At 35.6% G+C, this 20,029-nt stretch overlaps 1 protein-coding gene across 2 annotated transcripts in view; it reads right to left on the bottom strand.

The window, feature by feature from the left end:
* NUP205 (nucleoporin 205) overlaps positions 1–20,029 on the bottom strand; it is a 55,684-nt gene that overhangs the window by 18,878 nt on the left and 16,777 nt on the right. The window contains exons 7-23 of one of the 2 annotated variants that reach the window (XM_071551988.1): positions 19,789–19,953; positions 18,830–19,005; positions 15,733–15,849; positions 14,469–14,606; positions 13,247–13,397; positions 12,260–12,465; positions 10,736–10,918; positions 10,060–10,110; positions 9,256–9,465; positions 8,480–8,579; positions 6,930–7,067; positions 6,499–6,688; positions 5,358–5,478; positions 4,788–4,869; positions 4,190–4,354; positions 1,969–2,093; positions 917–1,031 (exon numbers count right to left, since the gene is read on the bottom strand). In XM_071551988.1, coding sequence (XP_071408089.1) covers positions 917–1,031; positions 1,969–2,093; positions 4,190–4,354; positions 4,788–4,869; positions 5,358–5,478; positions 6,499–6,688; positions 6,930–7,067; positions 8,480–8,579; positions 9,256–9,465; positions 10,060–10,110; positions 10,736–10,918; positions 12,260–12,465; positions 13,247–13,397; positions 14,469–14,606; positions 15,733–15,849; positions 18,830–19,005; positions 19,789–19,953 — 2,433 coding nt within the window. The remainder of the gene's footprint in view (positions 1–916; positions 1,032–1,968; positions 2,094–4,189; positions 4,355–4,787; positions 4,870–5,357; positions 5,479–6,498; positions 6,689–6,929; positions 7,068–8,479; positions 8,580–9,255; positions 9,466–10,059; positions 10,111–10,735; positions 10,919–12,259; positions 12,466–13,246; positions 13,398–14,468; positions 14,607–15,732; positions 15,850–18,829; positions 19,006–19,788; positions 19,954–20,029) is intronic. The other variant, XM_071551989.1, reaches the window with a different exon arrangement.

Genomic DNA, 20,029 nt, shown 5'->3' with positions numbered 1-20,029 from the left:
TAAAAGTTGGACTCAATGATCTTTGTGTGTCCCTTCCAACTCAGAATTGTCTGTGATAGTCTGTGATTATTTATTATCTGTTTGAAAGACAAAAGGACTGAAGTAAAAGTCATGAAGATGTAGTTATTGTGAAAATAAATCATACACATACATGCAATTAAGTGTATACACATACACAACAAACCTGGATACAACCTGTACTAACAGTCATTGCGAACAACGTAGTGCTTCATGAGCAAATAGGGTCAGTTATAATTTCAGTGAAAATAATGAAACATTTACCCAAAGTGAACTGTAATTTTAATTAAAAGTAGGAAGCCTTCAACATGGGTCTCCTAGAATCTTCATATTCTATATTAATTTAATTTAGATTCCTAAGTTATGTAAGAATTGCCTACAGTGCTTTACATATGCTGGATACACATACTTGAATGCTAAGTTTGCTATCATTGAACAAAAGACTAGTGGTAAAGCATCTGATAAATTGAATAAGTACATTTATTCAGTTTAACACACCTGAGAAATGCTGATTTGCAACATAAAACCCATTTATGAGCTTAAAACTTTTCAAAGGCAGGGAAGATACAGGTGGTTACAACCATCAGCTTTACTTTTTGGGTTTTTTTTGTCTGTAGCATAACCTAAGAAAACTACAATGATAATTGCAGTATAGATCAAGATTTGCTGCTGAAGACTTGATGAATTTCAGAGTTAACATTCTTTTACAAAAGTTTAGTGCTAATAATCTAAACTTCCTAAGCAAGGAGAGTTCAATCTTTGCAGAATTAAAAGATTAGCAGAGCAGAGGCTGTAATTAATTCAGTTTAATAATGCTGCTTATGTTTCTTCTATCATTCCTAAGGAGTCCAAGAATGCATTGAATTCTAAGCATGCACAATCTTAGCATAAAAATTACCTTTGATAGAAAATGGCAAATGCTGAAGCTGAGTGAATAAGAAATCCTGACTTGTCCTCAAATATCTCATAGTTGGACCTGAAGTGTCAGAGCATGCACACAACTGATAGATCACCTGACAATGAAAAACAGTAGATAACCACTTATTTATTTTAATAAATGGAATTTATTTTAAAAACAAACCAATGACCAAATCAAAATATGCATAACACTGTTTACTGCTTAAATAATATTACCAGTATTTACAGTAAGTCCGTCAGCTTACTCCAAAGTTGAACATATTACTTATAACAGCTGCTGAATTATGATATTAAAGGACTACTAGCACATGGATGATTACAATGGCTCTTTTTTCACAACATGACACTAGATAAACCTGTTTGTTCAGCTCACTTAAAAATGAGTGTCTTTTTCAGTCTCCATGTTCACCAAGACAGGAAGTGTAAAAAATTTTTCCCCACTTCTACATAATTGCCTTTTGTTTTATTAATGTTTAAAATCCTTTCAAGATACCATGCATTTTCAACATGAAAAGTGTTATAATTTAACTCCAAACACCAGCTACTTCAGATATACGTCTAATTCAGCTGTCTTACCCATCTCCCCTCCTCCGACAGACAGACATACATTCTGTCACTGCTACAGAATGAAACAGAGAATTTCATTGGCTTGTTTGGAATTATATCTTACTTGCTGTCAAACTACACTTTCAAAACAAAAAAAAAAAAAAATAAAAGAAAAATTGGCATATTGTCACAACAGATTCAAAGGCTGACCAAAAATATCTAGGGCATTAGTTTTAAAAGTATATCCCAAGTTTCTGACATGAGTGAAGATTCTTTGATTTCCATGATGCTACATGATAATACTTCTGCCACACAGAGAAAGGTAGAATAGAAAGAGTTTAATGTTTATAAAAACCTAACATATGCATTTTAAAAATGAAACTATTATCAAAGTCATCAACCACCTATGTTCACCAACCAAGAAGTGGCTTATTTTATATTTAGAGCCTACTTTCAGTATATGCCAACAGAACATATGCTGAATACCTGATAACAGAGTTCTGCAAGATGAGGAGATTCCCGAACTGCTGTAGGCCCATTCCTTGTTTCAGTTCCCTTCTCCAGTATGTTCAAAATAGCATGAAGGCAAGTCCGTGGGCAACCCAAGACACCTTAAGATAGAAAAAACTTCTTAACATTCTTGATTTTACTTGCCTCCATAGCAAATATAGGTTAGTACACAGAATTATGGAACCTAAATTGTTCAGATACCTTGTGCTGCACTATACAGCTCCACAGAGCTGCAGCAAAAACATCTGGCCAAGTTTTATCTCCATTAATTAAAATCAAAGAAAGAACCACGTTTCAGCAAAAATGTAATGAAAACATTTATAGGTAGCCTGTAGGTAAATCAATTTGAATTCTTGCATTTAAACTTTAACTGTCTACCCATTTGAGAATTTCAAAGAACAGCTTTAAATTCCTGTCTTATTTTACAATTACAGCCATTATGTGCCTAATGCTCCTAAAGGCACCTGACACTGCAACCAAGGGGAACAGGGAGAAGATTTTAACACTGAAGTCAAAATCCTGTCTTTTTGCATTCTTCCTCTAGCCAATTAATTCTGTAATACATCCAGAAAAATGTCCTGAAGCAGTAAAAGCATCAATAGCCACAATTATTAGAGGGGAAATCATCTCCTCTGTTGGAACATGTATAATTTATGCTTTGTAGGAGATTATTATCCTGAGGCACATGTTTTATGGTCATTATTTCTTCACATGATTAACAAGATAATTGAAAGATGTTGGCAAGGTTCTCTCATGCCTTTCTGACAAATTTCCCCATCACTGACTTAACATATAATACCCTGTAAAATTGTTTGGGTGTAAATCAGTTACCTGTATTGTGTAACTTCTGAATTTCAAAATATCCAAAGAAATAAAATTCAGGTCCTATCTACTCTTCACATAGAACTTTGAAGAACTAAAAAATGCTGCCACAGCTTCTAATAGAAACCTAAAGCTAATGAGAAATATTCTTTTCTCTAAATAAGTAAAATCAAATGATCAAGTGTTTGTTCAAACTTGTTTACATAAAACATCCTTTAAAACAGTCAAGGAAGAATCTCTTACTTCAGACTGCGCGAGGCACCAGGACATCTCGACACCAAACTACTGCTTGGATATGGTATCAGACCAAACTCTTTAGGACTTTATACAGTTAGGTCTTGAAAACTTCCAAGCATGAAGACTCTATGACCTCTTCTAGCCAGCCTGTTTTATTGTCTTCTGGCGAAAAAGTTTCTCCTACATCCAGTCTGAATGTCTCACTTCAATTTATACCCACTGCCTCCCATCTTCCTTAAACACATCTCTGAAGTGTCTGTTTTGATCCTCTAATTACTGACTTTGTATGTATTCAAAAAGACTGCTGTTAAGTTCTCTCAAAGCCTTCTCTTTCAGACTGAAAAAGTCCCAATCCCTCAGCTTCTCCTCATAGGCTGAGTAATCCAGCTCCCTGACCATCTCTGCTGGACTTGTTCAAGTTTATCAATGTTTGTTTTGTACTGAATTCAAGTTAGAAACTGAGGAGGCAAACGAGACATGTACTAACACACTGTTGTTCTCACCAATTCAAGAAACTTTAGAAATGTCACTCTTGTTGCTTTAAAGTTCATATTCTCACATACAGATATTAATAAAAAATATTATCGATATATAAATACTAATATATTCCTAGCAGCAGAATGAAAACCCACATGTTATAAAAGGTTTTCTTCTACATTAGAAAAACAAAACTGGTTTTCTTCCCTATAATTAATTTTAAACAGGAGTTTGAGGAGGGACAGGACAAAAGTCAAGTAGTATAACTAGTTCAAAGTAACAATCTGCTTTGTAGCTTCCCATGTTGTCATAGGAAGGTACTTGGTGGATCATCAAATCAATTTTCTTTATTCTGGGGACAAAACCATGCTGCATAAAATAGTAAATAAATTCATGTTTCACTTCTAAATTATCATTTTCCACTACTACTCTAATTTCAAGTCTGTTCCAAAAATTCAACTTAAACAAAGGATCAAACCCTGAAGTTTTCTGAATGCTGCATTTGAGTATCATCCAATCCTTTAATTTAGCTTTTGAGAATTTGAACAAGGCCTTAACTCTTAAATTTAAGAGGATCTGCTTTTCCCCATGAATTTTCCAATGAATATTCTTAGTGTTGGTAACAGGACTGATTAAATTGCAGATCAACTTCTCTTCATACCTGGATCTTGCAGGTTTGTGGTGCTGACAGGTTTCTTTAGTTCGTATCCCAAGAGATACAGAGCAAGACTGGGAGGACTACACTCAAGAGAGGTGATAAGGAGATTCAGAATATGGATCCTTGTGTCATGATGGATTCGTGCCTGCTTCTTTTCAGGCTCCAGCTCTTGATTAGAGGGAAAAAAAAAGAGAAAAAAACAGATGAGGTGAATATTGAAGTGAAGAAATCCGTTTAACAGAATAATCCTCAGAGTCTTCAGGTTAAATACAAGAACATTAAGGGATCAACTTATGTTAGTGCAGAGGGATACAAGACCAAAATTCCAAATTACTATTAATACAGCTTTAAATAATATATCCAAAGCAATGGTAAATACTTGTCTTCTGAAAACAGACTCAGTTTGTAGTCTGCTCATCATACTGTGAACATATCTTAACAAGACATTGGTGCTTTTCATTCTGTTAAAGGTCCAGTTCCACAGAAAACAACAGAGGAGAAGTGTTTCCTGACTTAAAAGCACTTTCTTCACCTCTTTCATTAATGTCATTCCATGCAAAAGAAAACAGTTAAAAGCCATTTTAAGAAGCCTTTTACATACCTTCATCTGGATTAATTAATTCTTCTGCATCTTCATTGTCCAAACATTCCACGAACCCAGCCATCAGCTTCTGGCTAATATTCTGTTTTTGACAATGGAAAGATGGAAATGAAGAGAATTTTAGGAGTATTAAAAGCAATATTTCTCATATAAGTTGACAGAAGTTCTAGACAAAAATTATAGAACCTGGTTAATAATCAGGAGTTACGAGTCACAGCTGTTCTAAGCATAGGTTAGCAATTAGCCACTGAACACAGAAAAAACTCTGCTGTTGTTATATAGGCTAAACTATCCTCACAGACTGAAAACTACAAGTTACAAAATAGTCTATATCAGAGAATATTGCCCTTTTCCTTCTTGCAAACATTAATGATTTTTGTTTTTATCAATTAATGAAATAATTGTTCTTCACAAGGCCACAGTAGAAGACTCTTAGAGGTAGGTAGGTATAAGACAAAAATATAGTTTTAACGTAGTTGATCTGGATACCCATCCTTCAAAGTAACATGATGGAGTGCTAGAATTTCTCCATGACTTTCTCCTTCCAGACTGAAAGAAACAGACACTTGCCTGATCATGTGTGAAATCACCAACTAGCTTTATCTGGATGTTGGAATTATCAGAAATACAGCACAGAATCTTGGCACTTTCAAAAGCCAGTTCAGGGTTGCTGTTTCCATGGTAAAGATACCTTCAAAAATACAAGATTATTGTAAAGAAATTGTTGAGAATTTTACTATTTCAAGATAGTAATGCACAGAGGGGAAATTAAATAACATTTAGAACTAAAACATTTACAAATCAAATTACGTGAGATAATACTAAAGCTACAAACAAAATTTCACTCTACATGAAATAGTGTTCTTCCATCAGGAGAGAGGAGGAGGCTGAGTAGGGATAATAACATTTCCTGTAATTTTTACCATTTTTTTATCAAAAATCTACATTAAACACTGCAAGGTAAGTTAAAACAACTGCTTACAGGCTCACACAAGAAACATGGAGAAAATACCTTCAGATCACACAAAAATAAGAAACACTGAAAACCAAAACCAGCTAACTGCACGTACTCAAAACAGGAAAGATAATTTAAAAAATTAAAAGGATCTTAAAAGGAACACTTTTTAAAAACTATTTGTTGACTTTTGTTACACCAAAAAAGTAACATAAATGAAAGGCAAAACACATATATAGAAAGAATTCAATATTTTAATGTACTCCATGCCAGAATATCACTGTTATAAAATTAAAAAGTAACAGAGGGTGGTCAGTGGAAACTGAAAATCCTAAAGTTTCACATTGGAAAGCAAGTTTTAGATACTAACCTGGTACGCTGAATATAGTAACTAATCGACAGTACTGTAAAACATGTGGCCAGTATCAATCAAATGAAGTTTAACTTTCCCACTCTCTGACAACTGAAGTGTGGGGCAAAATGAAAACTATATGCAAGAGAATCACTGCACATAAGGCAGTCAGGAAGAACTCAGGAGGGAAGGAGAAATTCAGAAAGCAAATCCCAGTCTTGCATTGGACAATCACAGGTCATACCACCTGTGAAGACATTTCCCTCCACCAAAAAAAAAACCCCAACAAATCATGAGATGTTCTGTGTAAAGAAAAGCATTGGCTAGTAAAACTAATGAGAGGATCTGGGAGCTAAACACCTCTATGCATCCAGAACTCCTCCCTTCTTAGTACTTTGCCATACCTAGCGATATTCACCACATGATCTGCCTTTTTAGTGCGAGGATTGATTCCTTGAAGCAGCTGCTCCAGTGGAGTAACAATAAGAGAGAGGTGGCTCTCCCTCAACAGATCCATAAAAATATTCTCCTTCTGTAGGGTTAAGTTTAGAAGTGCAAGGCAATACTGTACAGCTTTCTCTAAATGCTTCTTTCCTGTGGTGCAAAAAGAACATAAACACAAAGAAGCAGCTAAACAGACTACATTCATAAACCACATTTATCAAGCCTTGCAACAAGAAAAAACCCGTCAGTTGATTACTAGTAAGAAAACTTCCCCCAAAACACAATTTTTACAAACAAGAGAAGCAACATTAAGTTACAGATAGGCATTGTCAGCCTTAAATCTTACTTATACATTTTAACTTCACACTAAAAATAAATTCCAGGCACATACCAGGAAACGGAGCATAAGTATCCAGCTGCTTAACCCCTTCTTCCAGCAAACTAAGGGAAAGTTCCAGCATTGGGGACTCATTCAATAGATGATACATCAAATTGAATCCAGGTGGTTTATATGCTATTATTTCTTCTCCTAAAGACAGAAGTGGTTAAAAAAAACCCCTCTGTTAGTGAAACCTTCCATTACTCAAGCTTGCATAAGGTACAAAACCTAACAGCCTCCATGGTTGTAAGTAACATCTAAACAGAGTAAACATCTTGCATACAAAGTCTTCAGAGACTTTCTTTACATAGAAGCCACTGAGGTAATTTTAGAAGTTTGGGAAGAGTTGTAACGGCAGTTACCATTATTTTTCAATATCTAATAGCACAATTTCAACTTTAACCATCTAAGACTTCCACTAAGTAGATCTGACATTGGATTCAAATCAATGCTAGGACTTCATACCACACCAGAGCCACATGAAATCATTTTGTAAAACAAAAAAGAAAGAGAAAGAAGTTTACATCCCCCCCCCAAACCTGCATGAAGACCTGGATGAGGGAACATCTATTTCTAGAAGTCAAAAGGACAGTCCTCTTAACCCTTGATGCTCATAGAGTACAGACACTTCCACATCTGTTGCAACTACTAGCCTAAAACACAAAGATCTTCACTGATATGAAATAAAAGACTAATGCTTCTGATTTATCTACTCTTCTAGTAAATGATGGTGGATACAAGGAGAACAGTAAGAATCTTTTTTAGTATGGAAGTAAGAACAAGGGTACAGCTTCTTTTGGCATCAGCTTAAACAATCCCCTTCTTCCACTCATTCTGTGTCTGTGCTTCTCTGTCACACGCCATGCCACTGTGGAGCCACATACTGAAACCATTCAAAAATGGATCTAGTCAAAAGTAGATTGACTTATTTCTCCAGTATATATATGACCCACAAATAATTATACAATCTCAAAGACTAGCTGAGGACAGGAATGAGCTAACAAAAATTTCCAGAGCTAGTTATGCTACCAAGTACTGTTTGTCAAAGTACGAAGCAGAGACCTCCCAGACTGAGGTGTGGTGACTGGAAAGCTATGTCTAAAGTTGTTTTCATTTAAGTGGTTCTCACAGCTCTGTACTTCTACAAGCAAATCCACAGGCATGGAATTTATGCTAAGAAACCTCGTATGAATTAAAAAAATATCTGGAGCCCAAATAAGCCTTAAATTTCCTGTAATGAGGCAACTGTCATCTACTCTGGCCTTTTAAAGAATAGTTGTCCAGAATTAAATTACTTCAGGCTACAGTTCTATTGTACTGTCTGCTGTGAACAATTAATATAGCAATAATATTAATTAAAGGTAGGGAAGTAGAAAACAGTGTACATGAAGGCCTAATAAATAAGCAACGCAGATCCCAGAAGTATGTGGACAGTTTTTGAACATCTTCATATCTTAAAGCCTTGGTCTAACTTTCCACCAGCTTATTTGTAATATTGAAAAAGGCAACAAAGCAAAACAAGTTGCAATTCGCCTTGTCAATTAACAAATGAACAAGCTAACCTTGTAACTCCACATACTGGTCCACAAAGTCTTCAAGCTGAGGTTCGTAGTCCCGCAGCAACTTGTAAAACACTTCCAGGACTACCTCAGCTACTTCCCACTGCAGAGAATCACAAAACAAAGTCATACACAGAAAAAGACTGATACTGCAGCAACAAGACCAAGATGACAAAGAATACAACATTTCGCCAAATAATCTGAAAGACCAACCTTTCTTTCTGAAGTAAAATGGAACACAAACACATTTATTACCTATTTTAGGTTCTATTATACAATACACATTTTAGTATATTGGAACTATAAGCAGTAAGAAGTCTTTATTACGTGTACATCTAAGAATAGATCATGAATACCTGACTTCCAGAATACAATTTGGCATATGCTTTCATTCAGAAGTATGGTAAACCGAAGTCAAATTCCTTAGTTCAGCAAGTCAGAAATATTTTCTGAAGTAACATTGAGAAAAGGACAACTCTGACTTGCAGATTTGGGCATGTAATGTTCAGAAGTCATTAGCCATTAGAGTAGTGAAATCCTGTACAGCAGATGGAAATTTAGCAATATAAACGTTTTTTAAAGGATACTTTATACAGGCTCCTTTGAAGTATATCCTGATGACTCATGAGTTTAAAAATCACCTGTTTACAGAACCAAAACACTATGAAGTGCTGTAGGTTACTTTTGCTGCATCAAACTTGTACAGCTTCTCAACATCTAAGCCCCATCAACACTGCCATATCATCCTAAGGAAAAAAATATTTACAAACAAAAATTACTTTTTCAGCAGCTCTCCGGTAAGCTCTGGTGCGGAATCGGAGAAACACGGAGTCCCTGAGGAACTGGAGATAGGGATCAAAGCCTGGGGGGCGGAGACCTGCTCCCAAGTTAGCTGGGAATGAACTCTCCACTAGCGTGCTGATGAGTCGACAGAAAGCACGAGTTAAAGGATATTCTTCACATCGGGACTCAATCTCATTCAATTCAACCTTCCGAGGAGGACAAAAAATATCAGAAGGAGAAAAATCACAGATTTTAGGGGGATGAAGAAACAAATGGCAGCAAATAATTTAATAGTATCATCTGTGAATTACTTTACAGTGAATTGACTTAGGATTTTTGTCTACAATACACCACAAGCAGAGCAAAAGCAGCAAAGCATCAGTATTGTTACTTCAGTTCAGCAATACACTTCCTTTCGAACTACTAGATAACAAGCCTCAACATGTACATACTTTGCTTTTATTTGCCTCTGTTATTAGAAGCAAAGTGAGCTGTACCAAGATGTGATAAAAGTGCATCCAGCTTAGGAAAACAGGAAAACCTTAGCAAGAAAACCTCATGAGGAATCAAGGGTTGAGATGTTGTTTTGTTACTAGTATGAAGTTGCACTAGATGCAAAAATAGATAAAGTTTTCCAGATCTTACAAGCAGACCTGAAGAAAGTAAATTACAAATCAGTAAAACAACAGTGCCTATTAGAAAGGTTTCCTATGGACATGCAGCAGATGCAGCCTCTGCAACTGTTTCCCGAACTCATATGCAGATGATCAGAGAGGCTGCCTACGTACAGGGAAACTTACCTCAATACCAATTGCTTGTCTCTGGCCTGGACTTCTCACAGTTTGTAGTATCTTCAAAACAGAAAGAGAAATTAAAACAAACATATTTCAAATAACTAAAATGCATCTCCATAATTTCTATTGAGTAAAAGCCACTCATCACCTTTTAGATTCAAGAAGAAGTTCTCTAAATCCTCTTAAAAAGTAAAAAGCCAACATCTTTCAGTCTGAAATGCTGCATTACACATTTTACACTTATATTCTTCCAGCTTTACGTCCTTTCACATTAATTATTTTTTTATATTGGCTAGGGTAAAGACATTTCCCTCATTATCTCTTACAACACTATATTTTAAGGAATATTATAAATTAAGAAGAAAAGGTGGTAACATGTCATTATTGTTGGGGTCTTGGGGCCTCTTACTAGCAATTGAAAATAAACCAATGGTTACAATTCAAACTGCATGTTAAGAAATCTCTATTTATGTAAAATGAGCACAGCCAATGAGATCTCTGAGGCATAAAACAAAACTGTCATTTTCAAATCATTCCAAAGTATTAACTAGGTGAAAATAATTATATTCAACAATGGTCAAAAGAAAATTTAGGAGGAAATGCAATTCTATTTTGAATACACTACTGTCAATTCCAGCAAACTGCGATACTACAGTTCTAAGCACTGAAAATCCTAAAATACCTGTGTATATTCCAGGGATTGCCAGAGTGAAGCAGCTATTTCAGGAGACCTTCCAAAAGCAGTAAGGGTTTCTAGTAGCTCTGCTTTCAAAATAGGAGGAATGCTGCACTGCAGAAGTCCCAGAATGACCACTACTGGTGTCCACTGAGGGTGTTCACAAAGAGCCAAGCGAGCATTCTCACTCTACAGAGTTCAACAGAAAACAAAACTGCAGGTTTGTACTTTGAAGGTTATTCATGTCTCACAATCCCTAACTCGCAGTTCAGTATCAAAGACTCTGCTTGTACTTCAAGGTACACAAAACATCGGAAGAATGGCAGGCAATTCCAAACCCACCATTTTAATCAAACAAAAAACCCAATATAATGACTCACAAGTACTAAAATTGTGCCTATCCACACAGAAAAATTGTGTAGATAATATAAGCTTCTTAAAACAACTAACTTTTTTTTTAGTAGACACACATTCATGGAATTAGTTTTTAAGCACTTAAACTCGAGGCAGCTCCTTAAAGCACTAGTAGGGGAACTTTTATTAATATTTCTATTATACATTTTCTCTATATTTCTATATATGTCTATGAATTTTACACTGCATTTGGACATTTGCTAGGAACTTACATTAATTTGTTTAAGAACATGTAAGCTCACTAGGGACTCTAAGATGAAGCACTGGACAGCAACAAGCAACTACCCTCATCAAATGGTAATTCCCTGCACATTTAGAACAAATTTACTTCATCCCATATTATGATTTGATGATGCCAGGAAATACTAGTTTTAAGAGTTCCCCCTTCCCCACACTTATCCAGTGCTGACATTACAATTCAGACAGGATCACCCCATTATCACCACCACCAAGGATGATTTTTAAAAAGCCTAATTAGTTTCACTGATTTGTCTTGTGTTTCTGTCAGGAAAAACAAGGCTATCTCACTGTATCACAGAATTTTTAGGCTGCCAAGTCTGGTGGGTACTGAAGAGCTGAATTCTACACTGTTCAGAATTACACAAACAATTCACAATATGAAATTATGCACTGCAGTTTCATTGTCTGGAATCCTCTTCCAGTCAATTCATGGCCCATTTTACACTCTTGGTTTGGGGACATTTTAAATCATAAGTCTGGAGGCAAGTTTCATAGTTGATCAGTTTCCTTGACAAATTTCTACCATTTCCTTTTGAATTCAACTATTACTTTTGCCTTATCAAACTCATAAATAAATGCAAAGAACTCTCCTACTTCATAGTGATTTACCATGAATATACCTCACTTCTGAAAGACATCTCCATTATCACCACCAGTGTCAATGAATCAAGAAAATCAGCAACACAGGAAAAGATGCCATCTCTTCCTGCTTCACCTGCCATACTTTTGGAGTTCACTAATCAAATGACAACAACTGCTGGCTAAATTTTCCCTACATAGCTTTTTGATAAAGGAGAACTTCACAAATGAATGATGTTGACTTGCAAGGAAAAAGAAGAATAATTAACAAGGAAAATCAAATAAAAGGTTGCTTACCCAATTGACTATAACAGTGGTCAGCTGTAAAAATGCAATTAATCCATCCTGTTCTTTCTGTGTGATGCCTCGGAGAGGCAGGTGGCGATACTGGACACTGTCTGCACTTGGCAAGTCCTTCCTTAAGTGCTCATGATAAAGCATCAAAGAGTGGAAGAAATGCTCCCAGGAGACAGGACTGCCACCTGCTCCTTGGATGTTTTCTGCTAGAAAAATGACAAACAGGTGACAAGATTTTCTTTATACTCTTTCACAGGGTGACAAACAGGGTAGGTAAATTTAAAAGGAAAACTTTCTTATCTAAAGGAAAAAATAAAGTTCAAAGTAAAGCTATTGTTTCCAATATTAGTCATTCAGGTTTAGGAATTTTTTGTTTGCTTCTGTTTTCTTTAACTGACACAGAAAGGTGCTAATATGAAAAACCAGTACAAATAAGTATTTTGTTTCATGATTAGGAATCCTTACAGCATTATTTGCATCTTCAAAGTAGGCTGGTACCTTTTTGTAATCTGACCGATGCCAAATAAATGCAAAACACAGGACTGACCAGCATCTCTTACTTTGAGAAAGTGCTATTATATTACATGTGTCAAAAAATTCTAACAGAACAAATTGTTTCTGACAAAAAGTCAGCTCAGCAAAGTTATGCTGTATATTTTGTAAATATGATTAACTTTAAGAAATTACTCATTTTTTGTTTTATAATAAGCAATATTGATAGTCTGCATTTCTTGAGGTGTTAAGATAAGAGTGTTTTTAAAAAATGCATTATTTCGTGGTGTGAATTGCATGCTAGGTTGCTCAGCCCTCTAATTAGCTGTACAGTCCTTTTTTCCCAAATTACAAGTTCAAGGAAAGCCTTCTAATCTTGTCTTTGTGCTAATAATGACATGTTAAAAGTATGAAGCCACAATTCATCTGAGATGAGTCTCTGCACTTTTCAAAAGAAAAGGACTTGATAAAGGGCTGAAGTGTCACTTTTCTTACCATGACTACTGCCATTGACTTTTAGCAAACTAAAGCAGTAATGAGCACACTGAGGCCCACTAGCCAGTCCCCGCAGCATTTTCAAGTATGGGATGTAAATTGTAGAAGGAAGTAGATCTCCCATTTGCCTAACAAACTTTGACAAGACAACCTAGAACAAATAAAGATCAGTGTTTAAAAAAAAAAAAGTAAATTTGAGTATTTTCAGAAAACATTAAGCAGCAAAAGTTAGAAAACAGATTCTAATGTAATCGGGGTGGGGTATACAGGTGGAATCAACTCCAATAAAAAAAAGTTCCTTGGTAGTCTGGCCTATTCAGTCTCTCTGAGGGTGAAAAATTTGCTTAAAAGAGGACATAAACTGAAACAATTCATGTGATTGTAAATGATACTAACTCTCCATTTCTGTATTTCCAGTGATAAAATTCACTTCACCTCAGAAATGTTCCACAGCAGTATTACTAACACATCTCACAGTGCAAGTGATATCAGGAGAGAATTCATTGTGCTTGTCATAAACCTTGTGCACAGTAACTCACACACACAGCTTCCTTCCATGGTCATATTAGGGTGTTTGCAGATAGCAGCTGGCCCTCACTTAACTTGCCTGTATTCTGGGTGAGTCTGGAGCTGTGTCCAATTTGTCTCATACTAGGTTTTGCCTAATGCTACACAGCCCTTCAAGAACCATTGAAGGCTGACAGCACTCCAGGTATCCAAAGAGTTTTGGCATGTCTGCTTCACCTGTTTATATAATTTCTTCATTCTAATTTTAACTTTTCTCTCTATCATGGACTATAATCATTGGACTTTAAATAATTACAATATTCTTGTGGATATTTACCCCCTAAAATACTAACAACTGCTGTTAATAAAAACATTTTTTAGCATTAATTTAATTTCTCAGTTACACAAAAAAGGTATGTAGAAGTCGTCAGACAGAAAACACTAGAGCAGTGTAAGAATTCATTTAGAAACTGCAACAAATCAGACCTAAACCACATTTTCAAGGAGGTGTGTTAGGACTCTTTTTGTCAAGTTTATTGACAAGCAACAAGAACCAAGCCATGCAGAACCAGACACATGCATATAAGCCACTGAAAAAAGGTAACATCTTCTTAGAGGCTCTCTGTAATACGGATACCAAAAACTTTGTTGCTTGGGGGTTTTTTGTTACTTTAGTTTGATGTTACTAATAATCACTGAAGAAACAGTAGATAACCTGGCGCTGAGGGGGTCGCTGATGAGCTACTCCGAGGTAGGACCCCATGATAGTGGATGTCTGCAAGGGCTCCGACGGACACCAGTATTCAAGAGCAAGTTCCAGATTAAAGGGGTCTTTCCTATACAGCTCAGCAATCTAACAGAGAAAGGAAGATGTTAGAAAAATATCAGCTACAGGAAGCAAAGACAATTACTTCAACAGCTGGTGTTATACTTTTTAAAACTCTCTGAAAACGAGAGCTTCTAAATAGCAGCATCAGAACAAGTGACAGTCAGGGAGATTCCATATGCACACATCAGTGAAACTTGAATAATTTTCTATCTAATTATTACAGATTGAATTGTTGTAAGAAAAGAGTGTCATCTTTCTTTAAATAACTACATGCATACCTTTATATACTGAATTTACAACTCAGCCAATATCATGAATGGAAATCTTATTTGTTATCTGAACATAGAACTTTCTCAGAGTAGATTTTCATTTCATTTAAGTTTACTATGTATCTCTGAGCTGCCTAAGAAAGCATTTCACTGAAAATTTTACTGCCTATATGTCCTATACCCATCACCTTTGTAAAAGACAAGCAGTATAAGTTTTTAAGTAATTCATGAGCAGAAAATACAAAGTGCCTTGTTTAATATGCAAATCTGATTTCCAATATGGGCTTTTTTGAAAGCATAGTTAAGTAACCTTAAATAATATTTTAAAAAATATAATTATTTTTATTTTCTTTCCACTTTATTTTGTTTCCATTTTCTTTATTTTATCAAAAAATACTATGAAACAGAATGATTTTTTTAAAATGTACACTTCTGGTTGAAATTCTGTTGAAATTAGGGGATTTGAAATTTCACAAGCCTTGATGGGGTCACATTGCCTAGGCTACCCTCCCACAAATACAAAACAGTCTTCCAAAATTCTTAATACAAATATAGCAACATGAGAATTATTTAAACATTTCAATTATTTATCACAGGGTCAACAGTGGGGTAAACCCCCTAAAACCTTCAAATGTAAGAAATAATGCAGTATTTACTTACTAAGCAACAATTAAAATTGCTAACATCAGAAGCCAAGGAAGTAAATTAATTCCTTTACATGAAAAGTATAGAAAAGTATCTGTATTTAAGGAAAAAAAACCCTAATCCAAACAGGTGAAGATCCAGCTCTGTATGGTATCATTTAGATAGAGGTTTTCAGATGAAAAATGAAAGTCACAATCACTATTTGCCACAGTAATTTAAAATAAAATAGGGCTTACTAAAAGCATTAAATGCTCCAGATCTCTCCGAAGGGAAATAGGTGGATCGTTACCCATCTGAATACTCATGTGGATCATCCGGGCATCCTCATCAGCACGGTTTCTCAGCTGTTTCACCTACAGAATTTATGAAGTGAAAAAAAACCCACTGGCCTAAGAATGCAGCACAATAGAAATAACTGCATTGTCTATATGGCCTATGAACAACAGAGAAAGCCAAGGTACTTGCACGTCCATACCAAGAATATCCAATTTTATATTTTTTCAATCCACTCTCCCCCCAAGAGCTTGCATTCAAAGATACATTCCACCACCTTCTTACTGCCAAGGTCCTCAGTGCACAGCAAAAGCCCTGAACTGATACCATGGGAGTTCTTAGGAACTCCCAGATCTGCCAGATCTCCTGATTTGGCCTCAAAAGGTGGATCCTTTTCCTCTTGTTAATCTAAAAGCTAGATGGATTATGTTCAAACAAAGAATGTTAGACCATTATTCACAAGGGGTGAAAAGAAACACAAAACACTGCAAAATTATGATTTCTGTATATAGATCTGTGGATTGCACCTTTCTTCACCATTAAAACTACTTCTACTTACAGCTACTTTATGATTTGAAAAGTTCTGAACTGATATAATTGCTTTGGACCCAGTTTCTCAACTAGAGTGTTACTACAAGTCAATAAATATAACAGGAAAAAAAAAAGGGGAGGGGAAGAACTGTAGCAATTTAAAAAAAATTACCCATTTAATCAGCATCCTAAACTTCTTTCTGTTGAAAAAGGTAATTACTAAACAAAAACCAGCTGCCATTTAATTTTAAAGTCGAAAAGCTTTTGACATCACACCCCACCAGAGGCTTATGGAAAGCAAACAGACACGAGATGAAAAATCAAGCTTTGTTAAATATCAAGGAGATGTTGAGGATCCAGAAACAGAAGTAAGCAACCCATTCAACACACCAAAAATTAAAACATCGTCATGATCAATAGAGAGTGGGTCATGGTCTATAAAATATCTTAATGTGCAAAACTGAATGAGCAGCAAAATAATTGTGTCTCTTCAAGAAATAGTAATTTAAAAATAGTAACAAAAAATATTTAAAACTAGAAATAACTGTGGAAAAGGTCAAACTACCTTATCAGCATACTAACTGAACAAGAACAAAATTGATAAGTGAAATACGTAATTATTTGAGGTACTAAAGCTAACTATGGACTTCTGAATCAACATCATGCAAACAACTTAAACACTTACCCAAATCAACGCTGGCAAGCAGCATATGCTAAAGCTATACTGAAGAATTAATTAAAATGCTGACTTACAGATCTAAATAAAACTGAACAAAGGTTATATAGAACAAAACAAAGATCCTGCAAGACAGACACTTCTCTTTACCTAAGATTTACCTAAGATTTACCTAAGAGAATCAGCAGAAATAGCTGAGGACATCAGCCAACCCCCTACCCAACAGCAGTTAAGACAAAAAGTTGCCTTGCAGAGTATATTTCACCCGCCTCCTAACAAAGTCTTTCCCGTGAAACAACTAGTACTGGCCTCTCTCAAACTGGAATACAAGCCAACAGTCTGATTTTGGCTAATATCCTGTATTACAAAATCCTACTTGTAATGAAAATCTTTGTTCATATTCAGGCAATGGCTGCAATTAACTGCAAATCTGAGCCAAAGCAAGAATAAAACCTTAAACGGAAAAGAAACTCTCTTCCCAGAGATAAAGAATCCAGTTCTATAATGCAATGAAGATAAGATATACCAACAAATCAAGCATAACCTTGAGATTTGCAAGCAGTTCTGTGGATAGAGGAGATTGGGTCATGTCTATTCTAAATCTAGTATGGGAGAAACCTCAGCCAAGGTCAGTCTCCAGCTCTTCCACTTTCATTCAAAAATCTACCTTATATCTCTTTAATGAAAACTGGTATCATCAACCAACACCATCCAACAAAAAACTGCCTCAAAAGAAGTTCCCAGTTTGACACCTGTTTGCACCTGATTGTTTAAGGAAATTTCACATAATACACCTCACACATACCCCATATATTCAAAAGATTCCTAAGAGCTATTGTGTCTGTGTTAGAAAACACCTTTTTGTGCAGCCCTCAGAGGATGTCCAAAGCCTGTTAACATGCTAAGTGTTGTGTGAAGGCTGTCACTGCAGCAGAAAGATACCTGTAATTTATCAACATAAACCTGTTGGAAGTGACATTATACTTGTTTTATGGATATTCCATGGGTTTAAAAGACAGCTTGAGAAAACATTCAATGCAGACACATTATAACTAAACTATGATTAAACCTGTCTACAACATGTTCATATATGCCCTCAAAGATTCCTGAGGCTCAAATATTGTTTCTCCTGCCAATATTGTTCACATTCCGTGACATTACAATGAAATAATCTGGGTTTAAATCTTCCTTTTTGCACATGTAAAGAAGTAATTATTTGGCAACTCTAACAGCTCAACATAATAAAGGTCACAAAATAAAGCCTCCATCAATTAAGAGTTTTCACAGAATTTTGATTTTCCATGTCTAATTACAAGATCTTGCACAAATGAAACTGTTGAAATTACTTCAAACTTTTTTTTAAAACCCTTTTATAGCATTTCTGCTGCTCTATTGAAAATGGTTGCATATTTTCCCAAGAATTGATACTACTGAAAAAGCAAAATCCCTCCCCTTAAGTAGTAAAAGAATAAACTAAAAATGAGAGACAAAAACTCTAGTTAAATTAGGTTATGCTACTGTCTGCATCAAAAGACAAAAAATCAACAAAAGATCAATACCCCACATGCATAGCCATCAATTTCAGAATTCATTTAAATTTTAATCATGTAAAACACCACAAAAGCTTGTTTTGTAAATCTCACCACACTGAAATTTTTTAAAAATCACATTCTACTTCAGCACAGAAAACAAACCCCGAACATCATGGCTTCTATAAAGCGAAAAAGTTTTCTGAACTGCAGGACCTGAAGCTGAGGGTGATGTCTGACACTCTATGCTACCTGTCCAAATGTTAGAAACACAGAAGAGATGCCCACGTTTCTCAGTCACTGCTATTCACACAAACAACTCACCTTCATTGGCATGAGTGCAAGGAAGTCTGTGACAAGGTTATGAATTTTGCGAATGTAAAATTCCTCTTGGTAGAAATTTTCAGACCCCACAACAGATTCAGTCAGGAACAGGAAGACATAATCAGCAATGGCCAGCTCTGCCATTGCCTCATCTGCCTCAGTGAATTCTGCAAGAGCTGGGCAACAAAATTCGCAAGAGGAAAAAAAAAACAATAATCTGTTACGAAGCAAAACGTATTTCAGGATATTCAGCTGACACACAAATGTACATGTTTCTATCAACTGTGTTTTTTCTACCACACAGGAAAACACTAGACTGGAAAAAGACAAATAAATGGCAGGGTGATGGCCTTAACTTTCTGCTTTAATAAGTGTTAAAGTGCATAATCCATTTACCCAAAAAAATCTGTGGCAGTGAACCAAGAATCACAAACCAACCTTAATTAAACATTAAATTATAATGTTTGCATTTTCTTTAATAGATATTCCGAAGGAGACTCAATTTTGATCTAGTAGGAAGCCTGGAAAGCTCATGAAGTTCAGAAAGGAAAAAAGGAAATTATAAATAGATTCATCCTCTCAAGATACTGAGGTTTAACATTTACAGATGTAAAAGAAAACAAAATCAGAAATCTATTCTTAATTCAAGTGCTCACATGATACTAAAACTGAAAACACAATATCTGAGTTTTCCAGTACCTGAAAGTCTCTTTCACTTCAATGAGACACTATGCAACATTACTGTCTAATAACTACTTACCTCTGAATCTGTGTACATTTCAGAGCAATTCAATTCTTGACAACCAAACTCACACACTGAGAAAGCTTTAAGGAGTGTCAATGGTAATTTTATCCTAAAGGTAAATACTTACACTTCAACAAGGTAATAGATACTTTGACTTACACCCCTTGCAAGCTGAATACTACTGTGCAAGAACTGCACTTTAGGGGTAATTTACCTGTCACATCAGATAATTGGGATATTCCTCGTAGTGTCAGTGCCCAGGCTAATCTAACAGTAGCTTGCAGGCCTGGTAATTTCCAAGGCTGAGACTCCTGAAGACGAGTGTGTATCGTTGCTATGTACTGTCTTTCTGCTAGCAGAGGGAGCCGGTGCATCAAATCTTGAAGAACAGCAGAAACAAATACAAAACCAATACCCAGTAAATGAATTTGAAAACAAACATTCAAAATCCTATC

This window comes from Pithys albifrons, chromosome 3 (assembly GCF_047495875.1).
Source record: "Pithys albifrons albifrons isolate INPA30051 chromosome 3, PitAlb_v1, whole genome shotgun sequence".
Classification (NCBI taxonomy): Eukaryota; Metazoa; Chordata; class Aves; order Passeriformes; family Thamnophilidae; genus Pithys; species Pithys albifrons.
The sequence above is the reverse complement of the archived record's forward strand: the minus strand, read 5'-3'. Positions and strand labels throughout refer to the sequence as shown.